The 20,957-nt window shown below is 40.2% G+C and overlaps 3 protein-coding genes across 5 annotated transcripts; all 3 read left to right on the top strand.

Moving 5' to 3' along the window:
- The first annotated feature begins 2,205 nt into the window (after nt 1-2,205).
- Nucleotides 2,206-7,877, top strand: LOC101774723 (guanosine nucleotide diphosphate dissociation inhibitor 2). Its single transcript, XM_004984186.2, has 13 exons — nt 2,206-2,437; nt 2,737-2,799; nt 3,033-3,116; nt 3,607-3,714; nt 3,792-3,964; nt 4,709-4,820; nt 5,775-5,855; nt 5,973-6,035; nt 6,433-6,534; nt 6,778-6,902; nt 7,020-7,230; nt 7,300-7,374; nt 7,542-7,877. Exons 1-13 carry the CDS (start codon nt 2,351-2,353, stop codon nt 7,596-7,598), a joined length of 1,341 nt encoding a protein of 446 aa, XP_004984243.1. The 5' UTR covers nt 2,206-2,350; the 3' UTR covers nt 7,599-7,877.
- A 3,301-nt stretch (nt 7,878-11,178) lies between these two features.
- On the top strand, nt 11,179-16,497 carry LOC101773782 (phosphatidylinositol N-acetylglucosaminyltransferase subunit A). 3 transcript variants are annotated; one of them, XR_001164866.3, is made up of 10 exons: nt 11,184-11,612; nt 12,571-12,699; nt 12,995-13,567; nt 13,936-14,090; nt 14,558-14,648; nt 14,753-14,869; nt 15,005-15,108; nt 15,371-15,461; nt 15,540-15,728; nt 16,190-16,497. XR_001164866.3 is itself a non-coding variant. In XM_004984184.4 (9 exons), exons 2-9 carry the CDS (start codon nt 12,583-12,585, stop codon nt 15,636-15,638), a joined length of 1,275 nt encoding a protein of 424 aa, XP_004984241.1. In that variant the 5' UTR covers nt 11,179-11,612; nt 12,571-12,582; the 3' UTR covers nt 15,639-16,281. The 3 variants fall into 3 exon arrangements, 2 of the variants coding, with proteins under 2 accessions (XP_004984241.1, XP_004984240.1); XM_004984184.4 differs by having other exon boundaries at nt 11,179-11,612; nt 13,936-14,049; nt 14,784-14,869; nt 15,540-16,281; XM_004984183.4 differs by having other exon boundaries at nt 15,540-16,281.
- A 431-nt stretch (nt 16,498-16,928) lies between these two features.
- Nucleotides 16,929-20,686, top strand: LOC101773364 (ras-related protein RABA2a). Its single transcript, XM_004984182.4, has 2 exons — nt 16,929-17,297; nt 19,730-20,686. The coding sequence occupies exons 1-2, from the start codon at nt 17,115-17,117 to the stop codon at nt 20,216-20,218; spliced, it is 672 nt and encodes a 223-aa protein (XP_004984239.1). The 5' UTR covers nt 16,929-17,114; the 3' UTR covers nt 20,219-20,686.
- Nucleotides 20,687-20,957: the final 271 nt, after the last annotated feature.

The following is a 20,957-nucleotide window of genomic DNA, read 5'->3' as shown; positions in this document are numbered from 1 at the left end:
AAGTTTCATACATATAGTGACATCATCAGTGAATAATAGTAATAGTATCACGTAAATAAAAAGAGTTTATCAAAGATATTGAAGGACCGCAAAGGCAACCAGAGGGGGGAGTGAATGGGAGCCGATTCAAATTTTCTCAAAGAACTTCAGCTAAAAACCCACAAGCCTCTCTTCTAGCAAAATCAAGTCCACTTAGCTATGCACAAGCTAATGGACCTAGGAATGATGCTAGGAACCCAATTTGAGAATAGCGGAAGTAAGAAAGACTCCAAACAAGCTCCAGAAGACAAACTTTGAAAACCAACACCTTTGTGCGGAAAAATTCGTAAGAACCTTCGAAAAATTCCGGACGTGCAGTGATTTCTGGAGAAACCTTCGAAAATTTCCGGAGGTCTGGAGATATCCGGAATTAGGTCCTGAAATTTCCAGAATTAGGTCCGGAGATTTCTGGAATTCCAAAATAGCAAGATGGTAGAAAAATCCGAAATGGGGTCAAACGACCTCTAAAAATCACGAAATTTAAACCATAGCTTCACAACATAGTAAAGAAGCTTCTCCTAAGAAATCATACCTAAAAGATTTTTGAATCAAAGAGAATTTCAAATCTTGTGAAAAACTCTGTTTTCTCAATGCCAAAACTTGAATCGACCCGATCTATGAACTCATGAGGTTTCAATCAAATCCCTTCGGTGGAAAGGTTCAACTCACATCCTAGTTCATTTCCAAACAACCGGATTGACTCAAAACTCCCCACAAAACACGAATCAACCAAAAATGTGAAAGGGAAGAAAAGGGAGAAAACAAGACACGAAAAACACAAATGGAAATTGCAAATCCAAATGGGATGGAACAAGATGGCACCAAATAGATCTTTGGATTACTTCACCATGTCCGGTTACAAGCCACTACTTACAGAAATTGCAAATCTAAAGATTACTAGATCTTGCAGGAACCTAATCACAAAAACTCATAGAGCTTGCTCCCATGGCCGACGGACGGCTCTAGGTGGCGAAATCGCTAGTGTTCCGGCGAGGTAGGGGCTTAGGTGGATGGCGCAGGAGATAGAGGAGGTGGAGGGCGCCGCGTGGGGTAGCTCACCGGCGGTCAGGATGGACGGCAGCGGCTGGAATCGGAGGTGAATGGCGCTGATGGCGGCCGGCTCGGTCGTCAAGCGACGGAGGTCCTCCCGCGGTGGTGTGGGGACGGCAGGTGGCGGCGCACGTGCGGTTTGAGGACGAGGGCTCCGAGGTTTTATAGGGACGCGGGACCCTAGGGTGGCGTGGCACGCACGTCAAGGATGACCTGGTGACTACGTCGCACGTGCTGCGCTGGGGCACAAGCGGCGGCTGGCAGCTGGGCCCAGATGGGCTCCACTAGGCCAAGCGGGCATATTATAAATTGCAGCAGAGTTTACTGGGATTGGTACAATCGTAAACCCAGAGTTCACTGGTCAATGCCCTGCTGCGGAATTTATCCTTCCCGACTTCTGCGCTTTTGATAAAATGTAGAGAAACATAACTAAAAGCAGGCACAACAATATGAAAAACAATAAAGTGATCAAGCCACTCTAATTCTCTTATTCCTATATGGGGAACACACCAAATCTTCCCGTACCCACAGCACTGGCTTAGATTTGACAGGGCTAGAAAGGGATCGGAGCAAGAGTTCTGTGTACTCTGAAGTTCAAGCTAATAAGTTGGGCAGACGGGGATTCTTTCACTGCGTCTCGCTACACACCTGCACATGGGTATATAACGTATTCGATAGTTATTCCACAATCTGTACAAAGAAGGAATTGATTCTTAATCATAAAATGCTTGCACAAGTAGCTGTATACAAATATTATTAAGCATAATTGTGAGAGTAAATCGGAAAAAAAAAGAGAAATATAAGATTATGTGGAATTTAGCTATAATTGAGGGTGTAAATTGGACCGTTTTCCAAGAAAAAAAAGAGGCTGAAGATGCCTGTATTGATTAAGAAGAAAAACGAATATGCAGTCCACCCCTTGGGCTTGCGGCCCAATAGCAAATAGAATTGTCTGGCTTCTCGGAACTTGGAAGAGGCCACAAAAGAGGAGAGGTCGTGGGCCCACAGAGAATTAACGGCCCGCAGCACGGGTGTGACCGAGTCAAGAAGCGCCCGCGGTTATACTTTTCTTGCGCCACGCGCACTCTTCTCACCCACTCCGCGCGGCACGGACTCTTCTCATCCCCCAAACCAAACCAAACCAACCTCTCTTGGCAACCGTCACTCGAACCGTTGGAGATCCACTCTTTCCTCCGATCGCTCCATCTTTCTCCACACCGGCCGGCCGGGCGATCGAGATCGACGACGCCGCGGCGCCGCCATGGACGTGGAGTACGACGTGATCGTGCTGGGGACGGGGCTCAAGGAGTGCATCCTCAGCGGCCTCCTCTCCGTCGACCGCCTCAAGGTACGACGACGCCTCCTCTCCTCCCGTCATATCCCATCCTCTGTCCGTCGCCAATGCAATTTATTTCATCCTTGATCGATTCTGATACATTTCCCGTTCCTTTGATTTGGGAGCACGTTTTACTGGAATAATGCAAACTCTCGCAAATAAAGAAATTAACCTGTGAATCACCAATCCAATTGTTTCTTCGGATCGGGCCTTTCTCCGTCGCCAATTTACCGGGAGGGTGAATTAGCACCCACCACCAAACCATCTTACTCGCAAACGGTTCGGTCATCTTATTGATTGCGTGTCACCAGGTGCTGCACATGGACAGGAATGACTACTACGGGGGAGACTCAACGTCGCTCAACCTCAATCAGGTGACTCTGCTCTCTGACGGTGATATATATTTCGGGAGTACCCCACCCCGGCCCACAGTTTTCCACTCTATGAACAATGGCGATGTATAGCAAAATCTTGATGATAAACCGTATGGATTGTTTTTCCGGTTTATTTGCCTACCTTTTTTATGAACCTATCCTTGAATTACACATGTTTACTGATCAAACAGAACCGACTGAAACTATCTTGTAAATCAAACTGCCATTTGCAGCTTTGGAAAAGGTTCAAGGGTGAAGAAACACCCCCTTCACAGATAGGAGCCAGCAGAGACTACAATGTCGATATGGTCCCAAAGGTCTCATCTTTTCCATTTTACTATATTTCCAAAGGTCTGATCTTTTATATAGTAGATTGGACAGAGATATATTCAGGATGTTACTGGGATGAGAGATGTGTAATTGTAGAAAATGATTGTTAATGTTGGTACACCCACCATGAATTTTTAATTCTGATGCTCACGCGTATGTGTATTTTGTGATGCAAGAACTAATAGCAAAAATTTATTCAAAAAATGCCTAGGCTTATTAATTAAATATAAAGACATGAGTACTTTACAGGATTTCACTATAAAGCCATACTGTGAAATGTAACATTGTTCTGACTAGTTTGTGATGGCCTTGTTCTTCTGGCTATCAGTTTGATTTTTGATACCTTGCAAGGTTAAACACTGCATTTTTACTGCTGGAGTAACATTATAGCAAGGCGGATAGTTTAATGAATAAAAATAGTTTACATGTTTGCTCTATATAAGACCGAACTCTGACATATAATTCTATTCTGGCTAGTTTATGATGGCAAATGGTGCTCTGGTCCGTGTACTCATTCACACTGGTGTTACAAAGTACCTGTCCTTCAAAGCTGTGGATGGAAGCTATGTTTTCAACAAAGGAAAGGTTGGATCCCACTTCCTCATAAATATGCACCTGTCACCATTTATGACACATGTTTATCAAATTGTGTTGGGCTCCAGATTCACAAGGTTCCTTCTACTGATATGGAAGCTCTCAAGTCTCCACTGATGGGATTGTTTGAGAAGCGACGAGCAGGGAAATTCTTCCTTTATGTCCAAGATTATAAGGAAAATGACCCAAGCACTCATAAGGGTTATGACCTTACAAAACTAACTACCAAACAACTTATCTCGTGGGTACCCATTTTACTTCTTTGCCTTATAACACTTTTTTTATTACTATGAAATGCAATTCAGTATTTGTTTTCACAATTTGTATTTTGAGCTTCATTCATGTTTGTTCTACATTGTACTTCTAGAAATTACATGCCTGATGTCTACAATACCACTTCTTCAGAACCAGGAAATATTTATGTGAAACCTTGATATTTGAAAAATAATATATGCCTTACAAGTTTGGATATCTTTGCTGATATCATTTGAGATAATAAAATACAGGAGCAACATTGTACTTGCATCAGGACATATATTGTTTTGTTTGTTTTGTTATCTGAAATTACCAAAGCCTAACCATTTTTCTTGGTATGCTCTGTCCATCAAAGCCACAACATGATATTCTATTTTAGGAACTATAGGTGGGCAGACTAATATTCGCAATATTTCATTTGGATTCAGAAAATTATTATCTGTCTATGAACATGAATAATTGGTGCCTGCTTCATTGAGATAAAAAAAATAGGCCATTCTCTGAAAGCTATAAGCAAAAGAGGCTTCAGAATAAAGGATTATATTGCAGCATGTAACTCTTTGTTCTGGACTGTTCTGATTTGTATGCCTATGTTTTGAGTTCTTTTCCTGATCTTATTTTCAAATATGATTTATTAAATTTTAGGACTTGAACCCCAGTGTGCTGTTACAATTCTAACTTCAGAAAAGATTCAATCAATTGAGATTCCCTGTTCTAATTTGTTTTCCAGAAAATACGGTCTGGATGATAACACAATAGACTTCATTGGTCATGCAGTGGCTCTTCATAGAGATGATAGCTACCTTTCAGAACCCGCAATTGACACTGTAAAGCGGATGAAGGCAAGTCTTATTTCTGAAGACAAAAATATTCCATGACACTGTATACTTTTTCCAAAACAAGACCAGTATTCAAATACAGAATCCAAGTTTCTCCAGCTGAAGATTTTACTTTTGGAAAAATCAGCTTAGGGCACCATTTAAGGGAGCCTATTATTTCAATTTTCTTGTTGACCAATTGTAGAGTAATATAAATACATTATGCTGAACCCTAGGCTGCTAATAAAGTTTGATTAGAGAATTGAGCATACGAGGCTTTAAAGATGGTAAAGAAATCATGGGTTTTTTTTCTGAACACCATATTACTAGCATTATTATTGCAAGGAGAAGCAAATATTGGACAAAGCCATTTGGCAGTAAATAGCAACTTAAAACAACTATATACACCCCAAAGAATTATCCTCTTTGACTATAGGTGAAGATCAGCAATCCATGTTATGGAACCATTATACCTCACTGGGGAGGGTATGGGCAAACCCACTCTTGTTCACACCCACTTCTTACCCTCCCCAATCCCACCATATCCAATTGATAATTAACTTTGTGCTACATATATATATACATATCCAATGGATAAATTGCACCCTCCCCATACCCTACCCTCCCCATTTCTAATGGGTATAAAATTTTCTACCCATACCCTCCCCGTTTGAAGTGGGTGTGGATTTAGGGAGAGGGTATGGATACCCAGTGGCAGGTATAGGAACCATGGCCTAGGCTCGATACCTTTTTATTATTACAACTATATGTTACCTTTTAAGATAGTAGCATTTTAATAATCCTCTTTATTGGTGATTGTTGGTACCATCGTAAGCCTACCCCATCTTTCATATAAGGCTCTGGAACTTTTTAGTTACTGTAGTAGTTGTTACATTATTATCATATTATGTGGTGGTAGTTATCTCATTCCTTCTCTTTTTATCCCTTCTTGTCTTACACTTGTTTAAAATATTGCAGCTTTATGCAGAATCAGTGGCTCGTTTTCAAGGTGGATCACCATATATTTATCCCTTGTATGGCTTAGGAGAGCTTCCACAGGTCAATGCTCAGTAACCCCCCACCCCAAAAAAAAGACTCAGTACTTTGTTCATTTGATTCTTACAGGGTTTATGTATCATATGTATGTGATTTTATTTTTACATTTATTTCATACAGGGTTTTGCACGACTAAGTGCTGTCTATGGGGGCACCTACATGTTAAATAAACCAGAGTGCAAGGTATGCATATGTGTTGTAACCATTAGCATTTCCCTCATTCTGTGGTGAATGTTGCACAACAATGACTATGCCAAAGAAGAGGGAAAGCTTTAATGTATGTCCGAAGGATGATGTAAATCATGTAATAGCAAATTTGTAAGATTTTAAGGTCATAAGAATGAATCTGAAGAGTAATGTTCATGTTAAAAAAAGGTATATGTTCCTTAATTTTTTTAGTAGATGGAATCATTTAATTTGAAATCTCGCTACTTGATCTCATATAACTTCAATCAAAGCGCTACAATTGTTTGTTTTTTCACATCACACCATTTAACATTTATATATGCACTTCACCTGCTACTTCTATAGATAGTTGGTAAACATGTGACTTTTAATATAATGTATATTAATAATGCAGGTTGAATTTGATGATGAAGGTAAAGTTTGTGGTGTTACATCAGAAGGAGAGACTGCGAAATGCAAAAAGGTTGTCTGTGATCCATCCTACCTACCTGACAAGGTAAAAAAAAACTTCCTGTTGTGTACTTAAGTTTCATTGTAGCTTAACCTTTTTGAAATTTCTGAAACAAGGATGCGAATACACAAAATGGATTATGGTAGATTGACTTAGTACGTTCACATTAAAAATAATTTTGTGTATGAGAAAACATTATAAACCCTAGTAAAACTTAACAGTTGTTAGAAACACGGGATTGCTGAGGAAATATTGTAAATAATTGATTATTATGTACTTTGTTACCAGGTCAGAAAAGTTGGAAAAGTTTTTCGGGCAATTGCTATTATGAGTCATCCCATTCCAAATACTGCTGAATCTCACTCCGTTCAGATTATACTACCACAGAAGCAGCTTAGCCGTAAATCAGACATGCAAGTATTTCTTATGTTTCCTCCCAAAATGGATCCATTTATTGGCTATTTCATCTTGACATGTTTCTTTCACCTTTCATTTTGTTTCTGACAAAACAATGCTCTTATGTATGTCAGGTATGTTTTCTGTTGCTCCTACTCACATAATGTCGCATCAAAGGGGAAGTTCATTGCATTCGTGTCTGCACAAGCAGAGACTGATAATCCCGAGACAGAACTGAAGCCTGGGATCGATCTTCTTGGGCCAGTGGATGAGTTATTTATTGACACATATGACAGATATGAACCTACTAATGACTCGTCGTCAGACAATTGTTACATCTCAACAGTAAGTATTTGCAGAAATAAGAAGCATCTTGTTACATCTCCTCAACTTGTTTTCAATCTGTCTTTTCAGAGTTATGATGCCACAACACACTTTGAATCCACTGTTATGGATGTCCTTTCCCTTTATACAAAGATCACTGGAAAGGTACCTTCCTGTGCTTTCCTTTTTTAACTGCAATAAGCACTAAATGTCTTTCGAAAAACAATTAAATGGTATATTGCGTAAGACATTTTATTTCCACTAATGTGTTATGCTACCGATCATATTTCTTTCGTTCCTTCTCGTAATCGTCAAGTTATTTTCTTTTCCAGGCGGTTGATCTTAGCGTGGATCTAAGTGCTGCAAGTGCTTCCGAAGATGATATGTGAGGCTTGTCAGACTGTTATGTAGTGAAATGTAGCAAAATATTTAAAGCTTTGCTTTTGCAATTCTTATTAGATTTCAATTCTGTTAGTTATTTTCTATGAGAAGATCGTATGCTGTATATTTTTTTTAGATTATAAGGCAATGTTAAGCTGTTGAAGGTACTATCATTTATGTTGATTTCTATGTATGGATCCAATGTTTGTATATTGAACGTGACCTCGCAAATTTCGTAGTTTTCTCATGCATATTGTCCAGGTAATAATGTACAATTCTAATTAATTGGAAATATCAATGCTAATAATTTATTACAATCATCTAAATTATATTGTATTTTGCATATAAATGTACAACAATTTATCTTTGTTCTTAGATTTTGGTTTCTTTGCACATGGCGGTATCCCCGAAGGTGGTCTTCTAATGGGTAGCGGTAGCTAAAATCACTGAGAAGCGAAGGCAAATTACTTAACCCTTCATTATTAGAAATATACTTTTTTGAGCACAAGGGCAGCTAAGCCACCCTATGGCGTGGCTTGAGCTAGCATCATTTGATCATTTTACAAAACTTTTATCAATACAAGCATTTTGTGTGCCCTTTAGAATTTGCTCGAACTGTGCGTCTGTGCCTCTTTTTGATAAAGGTGATGTTCTCTATATTTAGTGGATGGAGGAGCATCTCCTCTAGTCTCTTGATAAATCATTTCAAATAATTACCATCCTTGTTATGGTTATTAGGATAGTTGCTTTCCACTCGTAGTCCTCTAATAATCCACCAATCCAACTATCATATTAAGATAGTTCCAACTCCCCCTATTTGGAGTGAGTTGGGGTGGATTGTTGGTTTGTCCTCAAGCGGATCTGCTGGAACACTATTTTTCACTAATCCTCCAATATGATAGTTGGATTAGGGAACGGGGATCCATACTCTTTTATGTTTTGTTGCGTGACATGTGGGTAATATTTTTTCATATATAAAAATGATCATACATTTGTTCCAGCGAAATGAGAAAAAGGGGGAATAAGACACGATTAATATTATTCAAACATAGGACATCCATGCATGTGTGTGTTGAGAGTTTTATTCAAGCGTATATGAGATCAGAAATAACCCTCCAAAAATAATGAGAGAACATGCTAACGTCAAAGTGGTTTCTTTTTACAAGACTCGGATACAAATTTGGGGTACCAATATTTGAGGGAAAAATATTTCTACTAATATTTGAAGAAATAGTCATAATCCAAAATAATAAAAATAGGATGTTTAAACATGGAAGATGAAAGTACAAGATCGGTTAAAATGTTTAAAGTTTTGAAAAGAAGTTTTAACGATAGGCTTTGTCACGAGTCTCCAACCCTGTTTCCCAACATAGCAAGATTGGACAGCTCTAGGTCCTGAAACCCTATTCCTCCTTGGCTTTCCCAACATATGCGCTCCCTGCTATGAGCGAAGCTACCCCACCACTAGTTTGATATGGAACTTCTTAGTTTTATGCAAATCTCTACCAGAAGCTTGAAACTTGAAACAACTCATTGAAACAACTGATTAGGTGCATAGGTACATCTTCAGCAATAGATTTAATAAGGAATTTGCGACAAGCACAACTCACCTCTTTGCCACTCCATCCTCTAAGGCTCTCATACCAATCCAACTATCATATTAGGAGAGTTTCAACTATCATATTAGAAGTTCCAACTCCCCCTCTATTTGGGTTGAGTTGGTGTGGATTATTGGTTTGTCCCAATAATTATTAGGAAAATGCATAAGTAAAACAGATCCGCTGGAATACTATTTTTGCACTAATCCTCCAATATAATAGATTGATTGGGGAAGGGGTTCCATACTCTTTTATGTTTTGTTGCGATTACACGTGGCATGTGGGTAACGTTTTTTCATACATAAAAATGATCATATATTTGTTCCAGCCGAAATGAGAAAAAGGGGGAATAAGACACGATCAATATTATTCAATCATAGGTCATCCATTCATGTGTGTGTTGAGAGTTTTATTCAATCGTCTCACTTAGACTCACCTCTATGGTGAGATCAGAAATAACACACCAAAAATAAGGAGAGAACATGCTAACCTCAAGTGGTTTCTTTTTACAAGACTCAGATATAATTTTTGAGATACCAATATTTGGGGGAAAATATTTCTAATAATATTTGAAGAAATATTCATAATCCAAAATAATAACAATAGGGTGTTTTGACATGAAAGTTGAAAGTACAAGGTCAGTTAATATGTTTAAAGTTTTGAAAAGAAGTTTTAACAATAGGCTTTGTCACGAGTCTCCAACCCTCTTTTCCCAACATAGCAAATAGCCGTAGGTCCCGAAACCCTATCCGGCTTTCCCAACATATGTCTTCCTATTTTTGATACGGAACTTCTTATTTTCATGTAAATCTCTAGGTAAATCTCTTTCCCAACATATATCTTCCTATTTTTGATACGGAACTTCTTATTTTCATGTAAATCTCTACTGGAAGTTTGAAATAATTCATACATTTAAAATGTTTAAAGTTTCGAAAAGAAGTTTTAACAATAGGCTTTGTCACAAGTCTCCAACCCTGTTTTCCCAACATAGCAAGATTGAACAGCCGTAGGTCCCGAAATCTTCTTTGACTTTCCCAACATATGTCTTCCCATTTTTTCCATTTTTGATACGGAACTTCTCATTTTCATGCAAATCTCTACTGGAATCTTGAAACAATTCATTAGGTACGTAGGTACATCTTCGACAACAGATTTAATAAGGAATTTACGATAAGCACAACTCGCCTCTTTGCCACTCCATCCTCTAAGGCTCTAACCAAACCTTTGATCTGAGTACACATAGCCTCACTTATTGACCTACTAAGGTCATCAGGCAAACCCAAATATTTTTCAGCAAGAGCTTTATTGTGAATATTCAACCATGCACACTTCATTCTTCATATCATCAGTGCAATATTACTGAAGGAAACAACAGATTTCTTCCTATTAACCATTTATCCTAATCCCCTTTGATATGTATAAAAAGCTAAAAATATGCTCTAGTCTTTCGGCCCCTCTCTGCGAGAAAACAATACACTTATATCCGCATAAGGCCTCGTTCGTTTTTACCGGATTGACCCGGAATGAGGTCCATTCCGGGTGATTTGAAGTGGCCCGGTTTGAAACCAAACTTGCATTGAAAGTGTTGTTCGTTTTAGTCTGATCTGGAACGAAAACCGGCCTGGATTGGAATCCTTCTACATTAGATGGCCCGGATTGAAACCATACCTTCTCACCCCTGGAATGAATTCTGACCGAATGATACGGGTGGAATCATTCAAACCGGACCTGGAAGTAATTCTGGCTGGAATCCAATCCTGATGAAACGAATGAGGACTAAAGAAGATGTGACGTGAAATAATCCAACGGAAAGAGACACGGACGGCCTGTTCGCTTCAGCTTATTCAGCCGGCTTATCAGCCACCAAACAGTATTTTCCTCTCACAACAAATCAGCCGTTTCAGCTTTTCAGCCGACTTATAAGCTGAAGCGAACAGGCCCGGAGAAACTGACGCGCAGGTTGGGATTAGTTCTTTTTGCCCATTGAGTGGATGATAATTACAAGCGATTGCCACACCCACTGTGGGCCACCCCAGTGCCTGGCCGATGCGGTAATTCCTTCCAGCTCAGCGACGCGCTCGTCGGCGGCGAGCTCCGCCGAGAGGACGCCGGCGGTCTCCCATTTCACCCCAGTTCCATCACCAGGCACGCCCGCGCCCCCGATCTCCTCGCCCCTAGCGGCAGCCTCGTTGCCCGCCGCAGGCTCCTGGCCTCGCCCTTCCTTCCCTCTCTTCTAGATCCAGCCCCACCGGGCCGTCGAGGCAGCAGCCCTGTGCTCTCGGATTGCCTAGGTCCGGCGCACGTGACCCAGCTCGCCGGCGAGTTGGCTGCTGGGCACCTCCGCACCCGCGATTCCGTATTCCGGCGGCCTGCGGCGACGACCACGGTCGGACTGGAGTTCCCTCCTCACCCGCCGATCTGGAGGTATTTCCCTAATTTCTGGAGTTCTGTTATGTGGGTGATGCCATGTCGATATATGTGATCTGTGAGCACTAGTGTTGGCATACGTTTATTATGTTCCGGTTTGGGAATGCTGTAATTGGCTAGTAGCATCAGGGAAATAAGATGGCTATGTCAAATGTCAATGCTCATAGTAGTACCAAAAAATCCTAATTGCTCGTATGATTCGTGATATTTCCAAATGATAATAATTAATTCCCGTTCTGCAAATAGGTAGTTTAGGATGTGGTTACTTTTCCTGGCATTAAATGTTTACTGCTTGCGCTAGATTAGATCGTACTAGTACTAAAAGCAATAGAGACCACATATGAATGTAGAAGAATGCAAGTGCAGACATGTTGAATCACATAGAAGAAACTAGGAAAAAACAAGAAAAAGAGCAGAAGTCTTCAAACATTCAGAGGAGGCTCTGCTCTTCCAGCCTGTGCAATAAAACGCCATGTTGTCAAACAGGCTGGCTTGAGTCCTCGGAAAAGATAGGAAGCCCGTTAGAACCTTCTTCTGGAGAAGCCTCAAACAATCAGAAATAAACCCTTTTAGAAAATAACTCGTTGAATTGAGTTTACTAAAAATGGTTAGGCTTTTTCTTTTTAGGTCACGATTGAAACTAAACATTTTGCTAGCAAAACAACAGATAGAAAGAGAGGATAGGGTGAAAATTGTTTTTAACCTTACTAGCAACTCTAATTTGCTTTTGGATGATTTAATCCTCAATTCCTCATCATGAGGTGGTGACTACCTATACTCTACTGGAACAAAGACGCCTAGCTTTTTTGTTGGCACTGTGAACTATTACCCTATTATACTGATTTATAGGTTTGATTTATGGTGCATTACCTGGCTTTATTTAGTGTCATGTTCAATGCATCTCATTTAATGTAATTATGTTGCATCATTCTGTCATCAATTGTTTTGGTTTCAGTTTTCCAACACAATGGACGGAACAAAGCATAGGATTTTGATGGTGTCCGACTTTTTCTTCCCAAACTTCGGTGGAGTGGAAAGCCATATCTACTACCTATCACAATGTCTGCTTAAGCTTGGCCATAAGGTCCTATTTCCTTCATGAAGTCTATACTTCTCTCTTCGCTTATCCATTCTTTAGGATATTATAGATATGCTCTTGAATCAGCCAGTTTTATCAGGTTTTTTTACCCTGATTTGCATTATACTAGATTTTTAGGGTGCTACATATATGTTGTGCTGCTACCAAAATGGATTACATGGACATGCTTAGGAGATATTACCTAATATATACATATTTAGAATAAATGTAAAATACATTAACTAAGGGTACTAAATTTTTAAGCAAATTATTGAATGAAGTTTCATCTGTGATTGCCTAGGTTGTCGTCATGACGCATGCGTATGGAAACCGATCTGGAGTACGATATGTCACAAATGGTTTAAAGGTTTATTATGTACCATGGAGGCCATTCCTCATGCAGAATACACTGCCTACATTATTTTTGACATTGCCGATTGTAAGGACCATTATTATTCGAGAGAAGATTTCTGTTGTGCATGGACATCAGGCCTTCTCAACCCTGTGTCATGAAGCATTGATGCATGCTAGAACAATGGGGTACAAAGTTGTCTTCACAGATCACTCACTTTATGGTTTTGCTGATGCTGGAAGCATTCACATGAATAAGGTGCTGCAGTTTACTCTTGCAGATATTGATCAGGCTATATGTGTTTCTCATACAAGCAAAGAGAATACTGTCTTGAGGTCTGGGATATCTCCCGAGAAGGTTTTCATGGTTCCTAATGCCGTTGATACAGCAATGTTTACTCCATCGCCCAAGCGCTTAAGTTGTGATGAAATAGTTATTGTTGTGATCAGTAGACTAGTATATAGGAAAGGTGCAGACCTTCTTGTGGAAGTCATTCCAGATGTGTGTCGTCTATTTCCAAAGGTGAGGATGAGCTACATGACTCTTTAAATTAAAATAACCATGTTTTAATTGTGTATGTACAGCCTAAGGAAGAAGCCTTTGTTTATGCAGAGTCCTAATCACTAAATATTTTGATTGTTGCATATGTTTAATTGTGTATGTACGAAATAAGGTAGAAGCCTTTGTTGTGCAGAGTTCTAATCACTAAATATTTTGATTGTTGCACTTGCACATATGAAGCAAAGTGTATGGCAGTGTAGCTATATTGGAGATTAGTGTTTGCTGTTTTTATCTAGTCATCTTGCACCATTGTTTTTTTCTGTATATACTGTTTTGGAGTTAGTAAGGTGGTTTTATCTTGTCAATTAATGACTGTATGGACTTGTCAGGTTCGCTTTATTATTGGGGGTGATGGACCAAAACGTGTGCGACTTGAAGAGATGAGGGAGAAGTTTTCCCTTCAGGATAGAGTTGAGATGTTAGGAGCTGTGCCTCATGCTCAGGTGCGATCAGTTCTGATATCTGGTCATATTTTTTTAAACAGGTAATTTTCCTAATGTTTTCATAATATCCTAATTCCTACTGAATTCTTGTTTATAGTTTTTCTTGATGGGCAGAGATCTTGATTCATTATGAATTTGGTATACCTTTTCTGCACTTGCAATAGACATTTTACATTCTTCTATCAGATTATTAAAGTGCTCATATGAACATGTGCTCCATAAACACAAATTTGGAATATGATTTAATGTGGAAAGTAACTTCTCATGAACATTATGATAAGTTTTCTTCCAAAGTACTAGGTATATTTTAGGTGGATCAGGGGTTAACTGAAGTACAGTTTTTCTTCCTTCTCATCTTGTGTCTCCTACCTTCTTGTCAATTGGAACATAATGCTACAGAGAAACTAGATGACAGACAAGTTAATTTCTCATGTCACAGATGCAAAGGTGTGACCATTTTATGGATAACCAACAGCAACACTGAAACATATCCTTTTGTTATTTTTAGTTCCCTTACAGAGGCATTTTGCATAGCCATTCTGGAAGCAGCAAGCTGTGGACTGTTGACAGTAAGCACCAGAGTTGGAGGTGTCCCAGAGGTATGCACCTCAACATGATGAGCTTCAGTTTCTCTTTCAATGAAGACCTCAATATTTGTTAGATGGTTTTCGAGCTTCCTGCAAACCATTCTTTTTTTTTTCAGGTTCTTCCTGATGACATGATAGTACTTGCAGAACCAGCTCCAGAAGATATGGTAAGAGCAGTCAAGAAAGCTATCGACATGCTACCTGGCATAGATCCCCAAGTTATGCATCTTCGGGTGAGCGTCCACACCTTGTTTGAACAAATGATTGGATCTGTCTCTTGTGTTTATTTTGCATTAGCTTCTGTTTAGTTGAAGATTGGCATGCAAGTTCTTTGGTCTTTGATCAGTTGCTTCAAATGTGTAACACAGATGAAAAAACTTTATAGTTGGGATGATGTGGCCAAAAGAACAGAGATTGTTTATGATCGTGCAATGCAGTCATCAACAACAAATTTGCTAGACCGCCTTCCCCGGTGAGTATACTATAAGAAACAAAATGTTAATAACTCATACTCTTTCTTCAATAGAATTTGTAAGTGAAACAATGTATGGCAGATATTTCCATTTCATTATTGACTACAGCAATTTTTTTGTTATCATTATCAGCTGTTCATGTGCTGAATGTACTTATACTCTGTGTAGTCAAATCATAGTCAAATTGTGGACAATATTGCTCTTGTTTTTGCACTGACACCCAAATTGGAATAAACTGATTTTATGCCTCTGTGACTGTAGATATCTTACCTGTGGATCTTGGGCTGGGAAACTGTTTTGCATAGTTATGATCATCAATTACCTACTATGGCGCCTTCTAGAATTCCTACAGGTATTTGTGTATCTGTGCTTTTCTTCCCCCTTTTTTTTTTTGAGATTTAGTGGAATCTTATAAGACTATTCTCCTCAGCCTGCTGAAGGTATCGAAGAAGTCCCAGATATACGTCCACTGCACTCTCAGTTGGATTCAAGAGATGATTCATGTGAAGCTCAAGAAAAGCAGATTTAGATTTTTGCCAGATTTACAGACAGTTGGTGGTTACTGACATGGTTTCCTCTCCGTGTCAGCATTCATTGTGGATTTCTGGTCCATGTACAGGTATGCCATTTTGATTTTGGTCCTAACCCAGAAGCTTCTTTTGGAAGTTTCCAGCTCCTGTAGTGGTGGTAACTGAAACTGAAACAGTGGACTGCCCCTCATTTGTGGGATTTCTTGTCATGTTGGTTAAAGCGGTCTGTATCATTGGTCCTCCTTTTTGTTTCGAAGTTAGTGGATGGTCCAGGTCCTTATCTCTTGCTGATCTACTCACAAAGTGCTCACCGTCACTGAAACAAGGGTCTCACTCTTTTGGCATCAGATTGCCGTGTTTTTGCCATCTCTCAGTTTCGATGGTGACTGGTTCCAAGCGCACCCGAAAAGTATAGCGAAATTATTGTGGTGGTGTGTTAAGTATAGCGAAATTATTGTGGTGGTGTGTTAAGCCTGGATCGACATGCTGCCTGTAATAATACCTTGTGATAATCCTGTAGCAATCTTTCATATTTGCGGTTCTGACGCAGGAGGACTATGTTTACTACGCGTGCAAGGCACATTTGGTTGCTGTTTGGAGCGCAATTTTTTGACCCTTGTCTATGGGAGGTACTGTTTGGAAGGCATGGTGTTCTCAAGTCACGAACTACAGAATCCCTGTGGTAATATTGTCAAAAACTGTTATGCTGAAAGCAGTACACGAGCTCTCGTATCTTTAGTAATTCTGTGAAATTCTTTGTACGGCATAACGTGAGTTTTATGTTGCCGTGATGTTTTTTTTGTACGGTGTAAGGTGAGGTGGAATATATGCGTGGTGATGTGCCTTTGCGTGGTCTCTTTACACGTGTTGCCAGGTCTCTTTGTACGCGTCTATGCGTTTGTATTCCCTTTTCCGCTCGTACTTTCTGGTGTGTGGTCAGCACGCTTCGGTGCAAACGAGAGGTGCGGCATTTGAAGGCTTTTAGAAAGCGGCTGCAACAACCGCCAAAAGTTTGAGCAAAGTTCATAGAATTTTGCTCCAACATATAATTCAAAAGTTCGATGCTGGATCTGCATAGTTGGAACTTAGCCTACTCTGTTACACACTTTCAGTCATAGCAATAATTTCAAGCAGCAAGGAAAATTGTTTTTTACAGAAAACATATCTCGTTTTTCTTTAAAGAATAATACTAGTTTCTCGATGTATACTAAACAAAATAAATTAATTTAATGATCCTTGGTCTTCGAAACTGAGGACGAAACTGAGTACAGAAAATCCTCTGCTCGCTCCCTTTTTCGCAAAGGACGAAACGAACAAACAAGAGTCCTCGTTCCGTGCCACCGTCGCCACGCCTCCCAAAGCGACAGCGAGGCACGCGGCGCGAGGACTCCTCCAAGCAACGAGTCAGAAGCGGCGCTGCAAGGCGGCGGCGGCCGGCGAGAGAGGCGAGGATAAGGAGGAGCGGAGGAAGGGGCATGGCTCGGCGGCCGGCGTCGTGGGAGCAGGGCGGCGACGAGTACGACTACCTCTTCAAGGTGGTGCTCATCGGCGACTCCGGCGTCGGCAAGTCCAACCTGCTCTCCCGCTTCACCAAGAACACCTTCGCCCTCGACTCCAAGTCCACCATCGGCGTCGAGTTCGCCACCCGCACCCTCCAGGTCCGCCGATTTTATTGTTCTACCCCTCTCCCCCTCCCCTCCGCTCCCCTCCCCTGTCTCTCTCTGTTCCGGTTCTTGGCTTCAAACACGCTGGACTCTGTACCCGTACTGGAACCGTCTGAGATCGAGCAACTTATTATAGTGCGTAATTGTTAGGTTTTCGCTCGAATTGTTTGAGGGGGTATATTCCTTGCTTTGGTTCCCTGTTCGAGCGGTTCTTGGCTTCAAACACCCTGGAAATTAACCTTGCGAGAATTTAGAATTTGGTGAAGATATGCGTATGGTGCTGGATTGGGTTTCTTGGCAGCTTTAAAAACCACTAGGAGAAGTCACGTTTCGTGTCCATGGTTGGTTTCGTTGCCTGCAACACATGGTAGTGCTTTCTGAACTTCACTGCAATTGGTGTGCCGTGTGCTGGCCGCCACAAATTACGGCTGCTTGTTTAATTGGGTGGCAGTTATTTCTCCTTTTTCACAGTTCGGCAGTAGCACGTGTCATTTCATTTTTATTTTCGTTTCAGTTTGCTGAATGAATGGTCTAGACTATGGAACAATATAGAAATGCTAGATGGTTGCAAAATAAGGACATTGGAATTGACTGCTTGTAATTTAAGTTGCCAGTGTTAGGTGCCTCATTGCTTGCCACTGTTCGAAAATTGTGCTTTATGTGAGTTAATTGTCGCTTAGGAATAACATCATTGAATAAACAACCATTCTGTTGTTTTTATATCACCCAAGAGCATTACTCTGTCTTGACATAAAGCAGTATGGTGGTTGTTGATTTACAGATCTGAGGTACCTCTTTTTTTTGGCATTTTGTGAACCAATTTACAGTTTGCATATTAAAATTGTCTTGTAAACTTGTACATTTTGTGCACCCAAGAACGGAGAGATCAATCCAATGCTAATAATTGAAGAAAAGGTGTTGGCAAAAGGTTGTTTGAACACAGTAGTATATGAAGCCAAAATCAATGATGACCTCATAACTTATTTGTACCTGTCCTAGCTCAAGCCTCACTTCTGGTCTCAAGATAAGTTCAAAACTTTTGTGATATCTCAATGACATTAAAGAGGTGAAAAACGCTTCACATATGACCAGCTCATGCAACCAGTGATGCTGCTGCCTCTCCTCACTTCCGCAGCTTACACATCTGGCGGTTGGTTGGACAGACCAATCACATGTATAGGAAGGTTGTAAAGAGGTGACTGGTAGCTGTTTCCTTCAGGCCATGGTAGTTGAAAATTCTAAATGAATGATAAATTGAATGAAGTGATTACTGACCAGCGTCTACTTCTGGTCTGATTTACTCCTTATTTTAGACTCATGCGCATAATTTTTTTTTTGTGGGATGAGAATCATGCACATCCTTAGCCTTCTAACATAGTTTTCCCTTTTTGGTTAACATCTCTCCATCAACACCATTTCAGAAATAATGACTTGTTTTTGTTGGAAAATGTTGCCTCGGACCTGAAATGACATTTGTCCACAAACATTGAATCACTTTGTTGAAACAACATCTATGTTAGACTAGTGGGGAGCTTATCGCTGAACCATGAGTATCGACATTGACCATTGTTTATTGTGTGTGCCCTTGGGGATTGAATTCATTTTTTCTTTTGTTTCATATCAGTTAGGATTCATTTCCTCATATTTCAATGCTCTGCTTCATATGATAATCTTGTGCATTGTGGAGAAATATGTACATACATTTGTTTTGATTCCTCAACTCAGAAATTGAGGGAACTTTTTTTTTTCGTGTTTGTGAACGTGAATTGTTACAGGCGACGAAGAACAAGTGATTTTTTGACTGGTTATTATGTTCGAAGGTTGGGTAGTCAGATCAATGAAACTTGGCCAAATAGCTAGTTTACAATGTATAAATATGCTAGGAAACTTTTCCAACTATGAAATGCTACAAATGCTTTACCACGATTTGGCAGATTGGCATGATGAACTATCCTTGTGCTTGGCTATGCTATAAGCCTAACTTTTAGTAAACTTCATGCACTCTGCTTAAGTTTGTAGCATGAATGCTACTGCTTACACTTCTTATTCATGGTATTAGTATCTGCAGCCATGAGTGGGAAGACAATCTAGGATGTAATATGACATTTAGGGACTGTTTGGCTGGACCAAATCCCAGCCTGATCCACATGGATGGGCCTGGAAAGTGTGAAGTTGGCCAAAATTTCCTGCCCATTCATGTGAATTGCGCCAGGATTTGGCCAGCCATATAAGCTAAATAAGTAGCAGGAATAAACAAATGATGTGAAGAAAGGTTCTTGTTAATTTTATCATTCAGATAAATTAATCACTATATTATGCAATGCATGTCGCATTTTCCTTGTGGTTAAACTTTGCCCTTTATTAATACAATAATACTTATTTTTCCACTGCTAGGGAAGTTACAAAAATTTATTTCTCTGATTCAGGTGGAGAATAAGACTATAAAAGCTCAAATATGGGACACTGCTGGCCAGGAGAGATATCGAGCAATTACAAGTGCTTACTATCGTGGAGCTGTAGGGGCATTGCTAGTCTATGATGTCACTAAAGTAATGACATTTGAGAATGTGAAGCGGTGGCTGAAGGAGCTCCGGGACCATGCTGACTCAAACATTGTTGTCATGCTCATTGGTAACAAGATCGACCTTAGGCATCTCCGTTCTGTTGCGGTTGAGGATGCTGCAAGCTTTGCAGAGAGTGAAGGGTTGTTTTTCATCGAGACCTCTGCACTTGATGCAACAAATGTTGAGAAGGCTTTTCAAACTGTGCTAGCTGAGGTCTACCGAGTTATCAGCAAGAAGCCCCTGTCATCTGAGGAGTCTGGATCAGGGTCTGGTAATATCAGAGGGGGACAATCCATTCAAGTGTCAGCCACAAATTCTAGCACCCTTACATCACGGTGCTGCTCTTCTTAGAGGTGCTCATCAGGATCATGTGAACAAACAATTGAGGTCCTCCATTTGAGTCGTAGACTTGTCGAAATATATTACTCTCTGCGTGAGCAATAAGTGTAGATTTTAAGAATGGCAGACTTGAGACACTGACTACTTGACCTGCATAGTCTTTTTACATCAAAAGCTACTGTGGGAGGAAAGGTGTATCGCTCTCTAACTGAGCAAAAAACTCTGTACCACTCCCAGCAAAGCTCCTTGCTCTTACCTAGTAGCAGGGTAGTATTTATATAATTTGCAGTTGTGGTTTTTGTTGGGTTAACTATTTTATTTGTATTGTTAACCTAGTAAAAATCAACTTCTGCATATACACCTGACGTTAGTAGCTGGTGGTTGTGCTTCCTATCTTGCAATTACTGTTGTGGATGCTGTCCGTCATTTTTCTTCTCCTGAGATTGAAACTGTATGTCAATGGATTGTCCTAGTTTTCAAGGGTCTGATGTATATCTTTGAGAGGTTTAATCAAAATGCAAGTTTCACGTTGGTTTTGTTATGGAGGTCTTGTATAGGGTTCATGAACTCAATGGGAGTTTGGAAAAGAACTCTGTTATCCAAAATTTTCCTATGTTAAAAGGGAAAGTTAGAAAGTTGTAAGTGCCAATACTTTCTGTTACGGGCTCAAGGAGCCCCTGCTGGGCCTGAGCCAGCCAGCAGGCGCGCCAGGGCTGTGGCGTCCCTGCCAGCAGGGGCACGCCACCAGCAG

This window comes from Setaria italica, chromosome IX, assembly GCF_000263155.2.
Source record: "Setaria italica strain Yugu1 chromosome IX, Setaria_italica_v2.0, whole genome shotgun sequence".
NCBI classification, from domain to species: Eukaryota; Viridiplantae; Streptophyta; class Magnoliopsida; order Poales; family Poaceae; genus Setaria; species Setaria italica.
This window is presented reverse-complemented; position numbering and strand designations above follow the sequence as displayed.

What these genes read in the sequence shown, in the direction of transcription:
- LOC101774723 (XM_004984186.2), top strand. Translation starts at nt 2,351, where the DNA reads ATGGACGTGGAGTACGACGTGATCGTGCTGGGGACGGGGCTCAAGGAG. An exon ending in TAAATAAACCAGAGTGCAAG is followed by an intron (nt 6,036 to 6,432) that starts GTATGCATATGT and finishes TTAATAATGCAG; the next exon opens with GTTGAATTTGATGATGAAGG. An exon ending in CATCCTACCTACCTGACAAG is followed by an intron (nt 6,535 to 6,777) that starts GTAAAAAAAAAC and finishes CTTTGTTACCAG; the next exon opens with GTCAGAAAAGTTGGAAAAGT.
- LOC101773782 (XM_004984183.4), top strand. Translation starts at nt 12,583, where the DNA reads ATGGACGGAACAAAGCATAGGATTTTGATGGTGTCCGACTTTTTCTTC. An exon ending in TGTGTCGTCTATTTCCAAAG is followed by an intron (nt 13,568 to 13,935) that starts GTGAGGATGAGC and finishes TGGACTTGTCAG; the next exon opens with GTTCGCTTTATTATTGGGGG. An exon ending in GCCTTCTAGAATTCCTACAG is followed by an intron (nt 15,462 to 15,539) that starts GTATTTGTGTAT and finishes TATTCTCCTCAG; the next exon opens with CCTGCTGAAGGTATCGAAGA.
- LOC101773364 (XM_004984182.4), top strand. Translation starts at nt 17,115, where the DNA reads ATGGCTCGGCGGCCGGCGTCGTGGGAGCAGGGCGGCGACGAGTACGAC. An exon ending in TCGCCACCCGCACCCTCCAG is followed by an intron (nt 17,298 to 19,729) that starts GTCCGCCGATTT and finishes TCTCTGATTCAG; the next exon opens with GTGGAGAATAAGACTATAAA.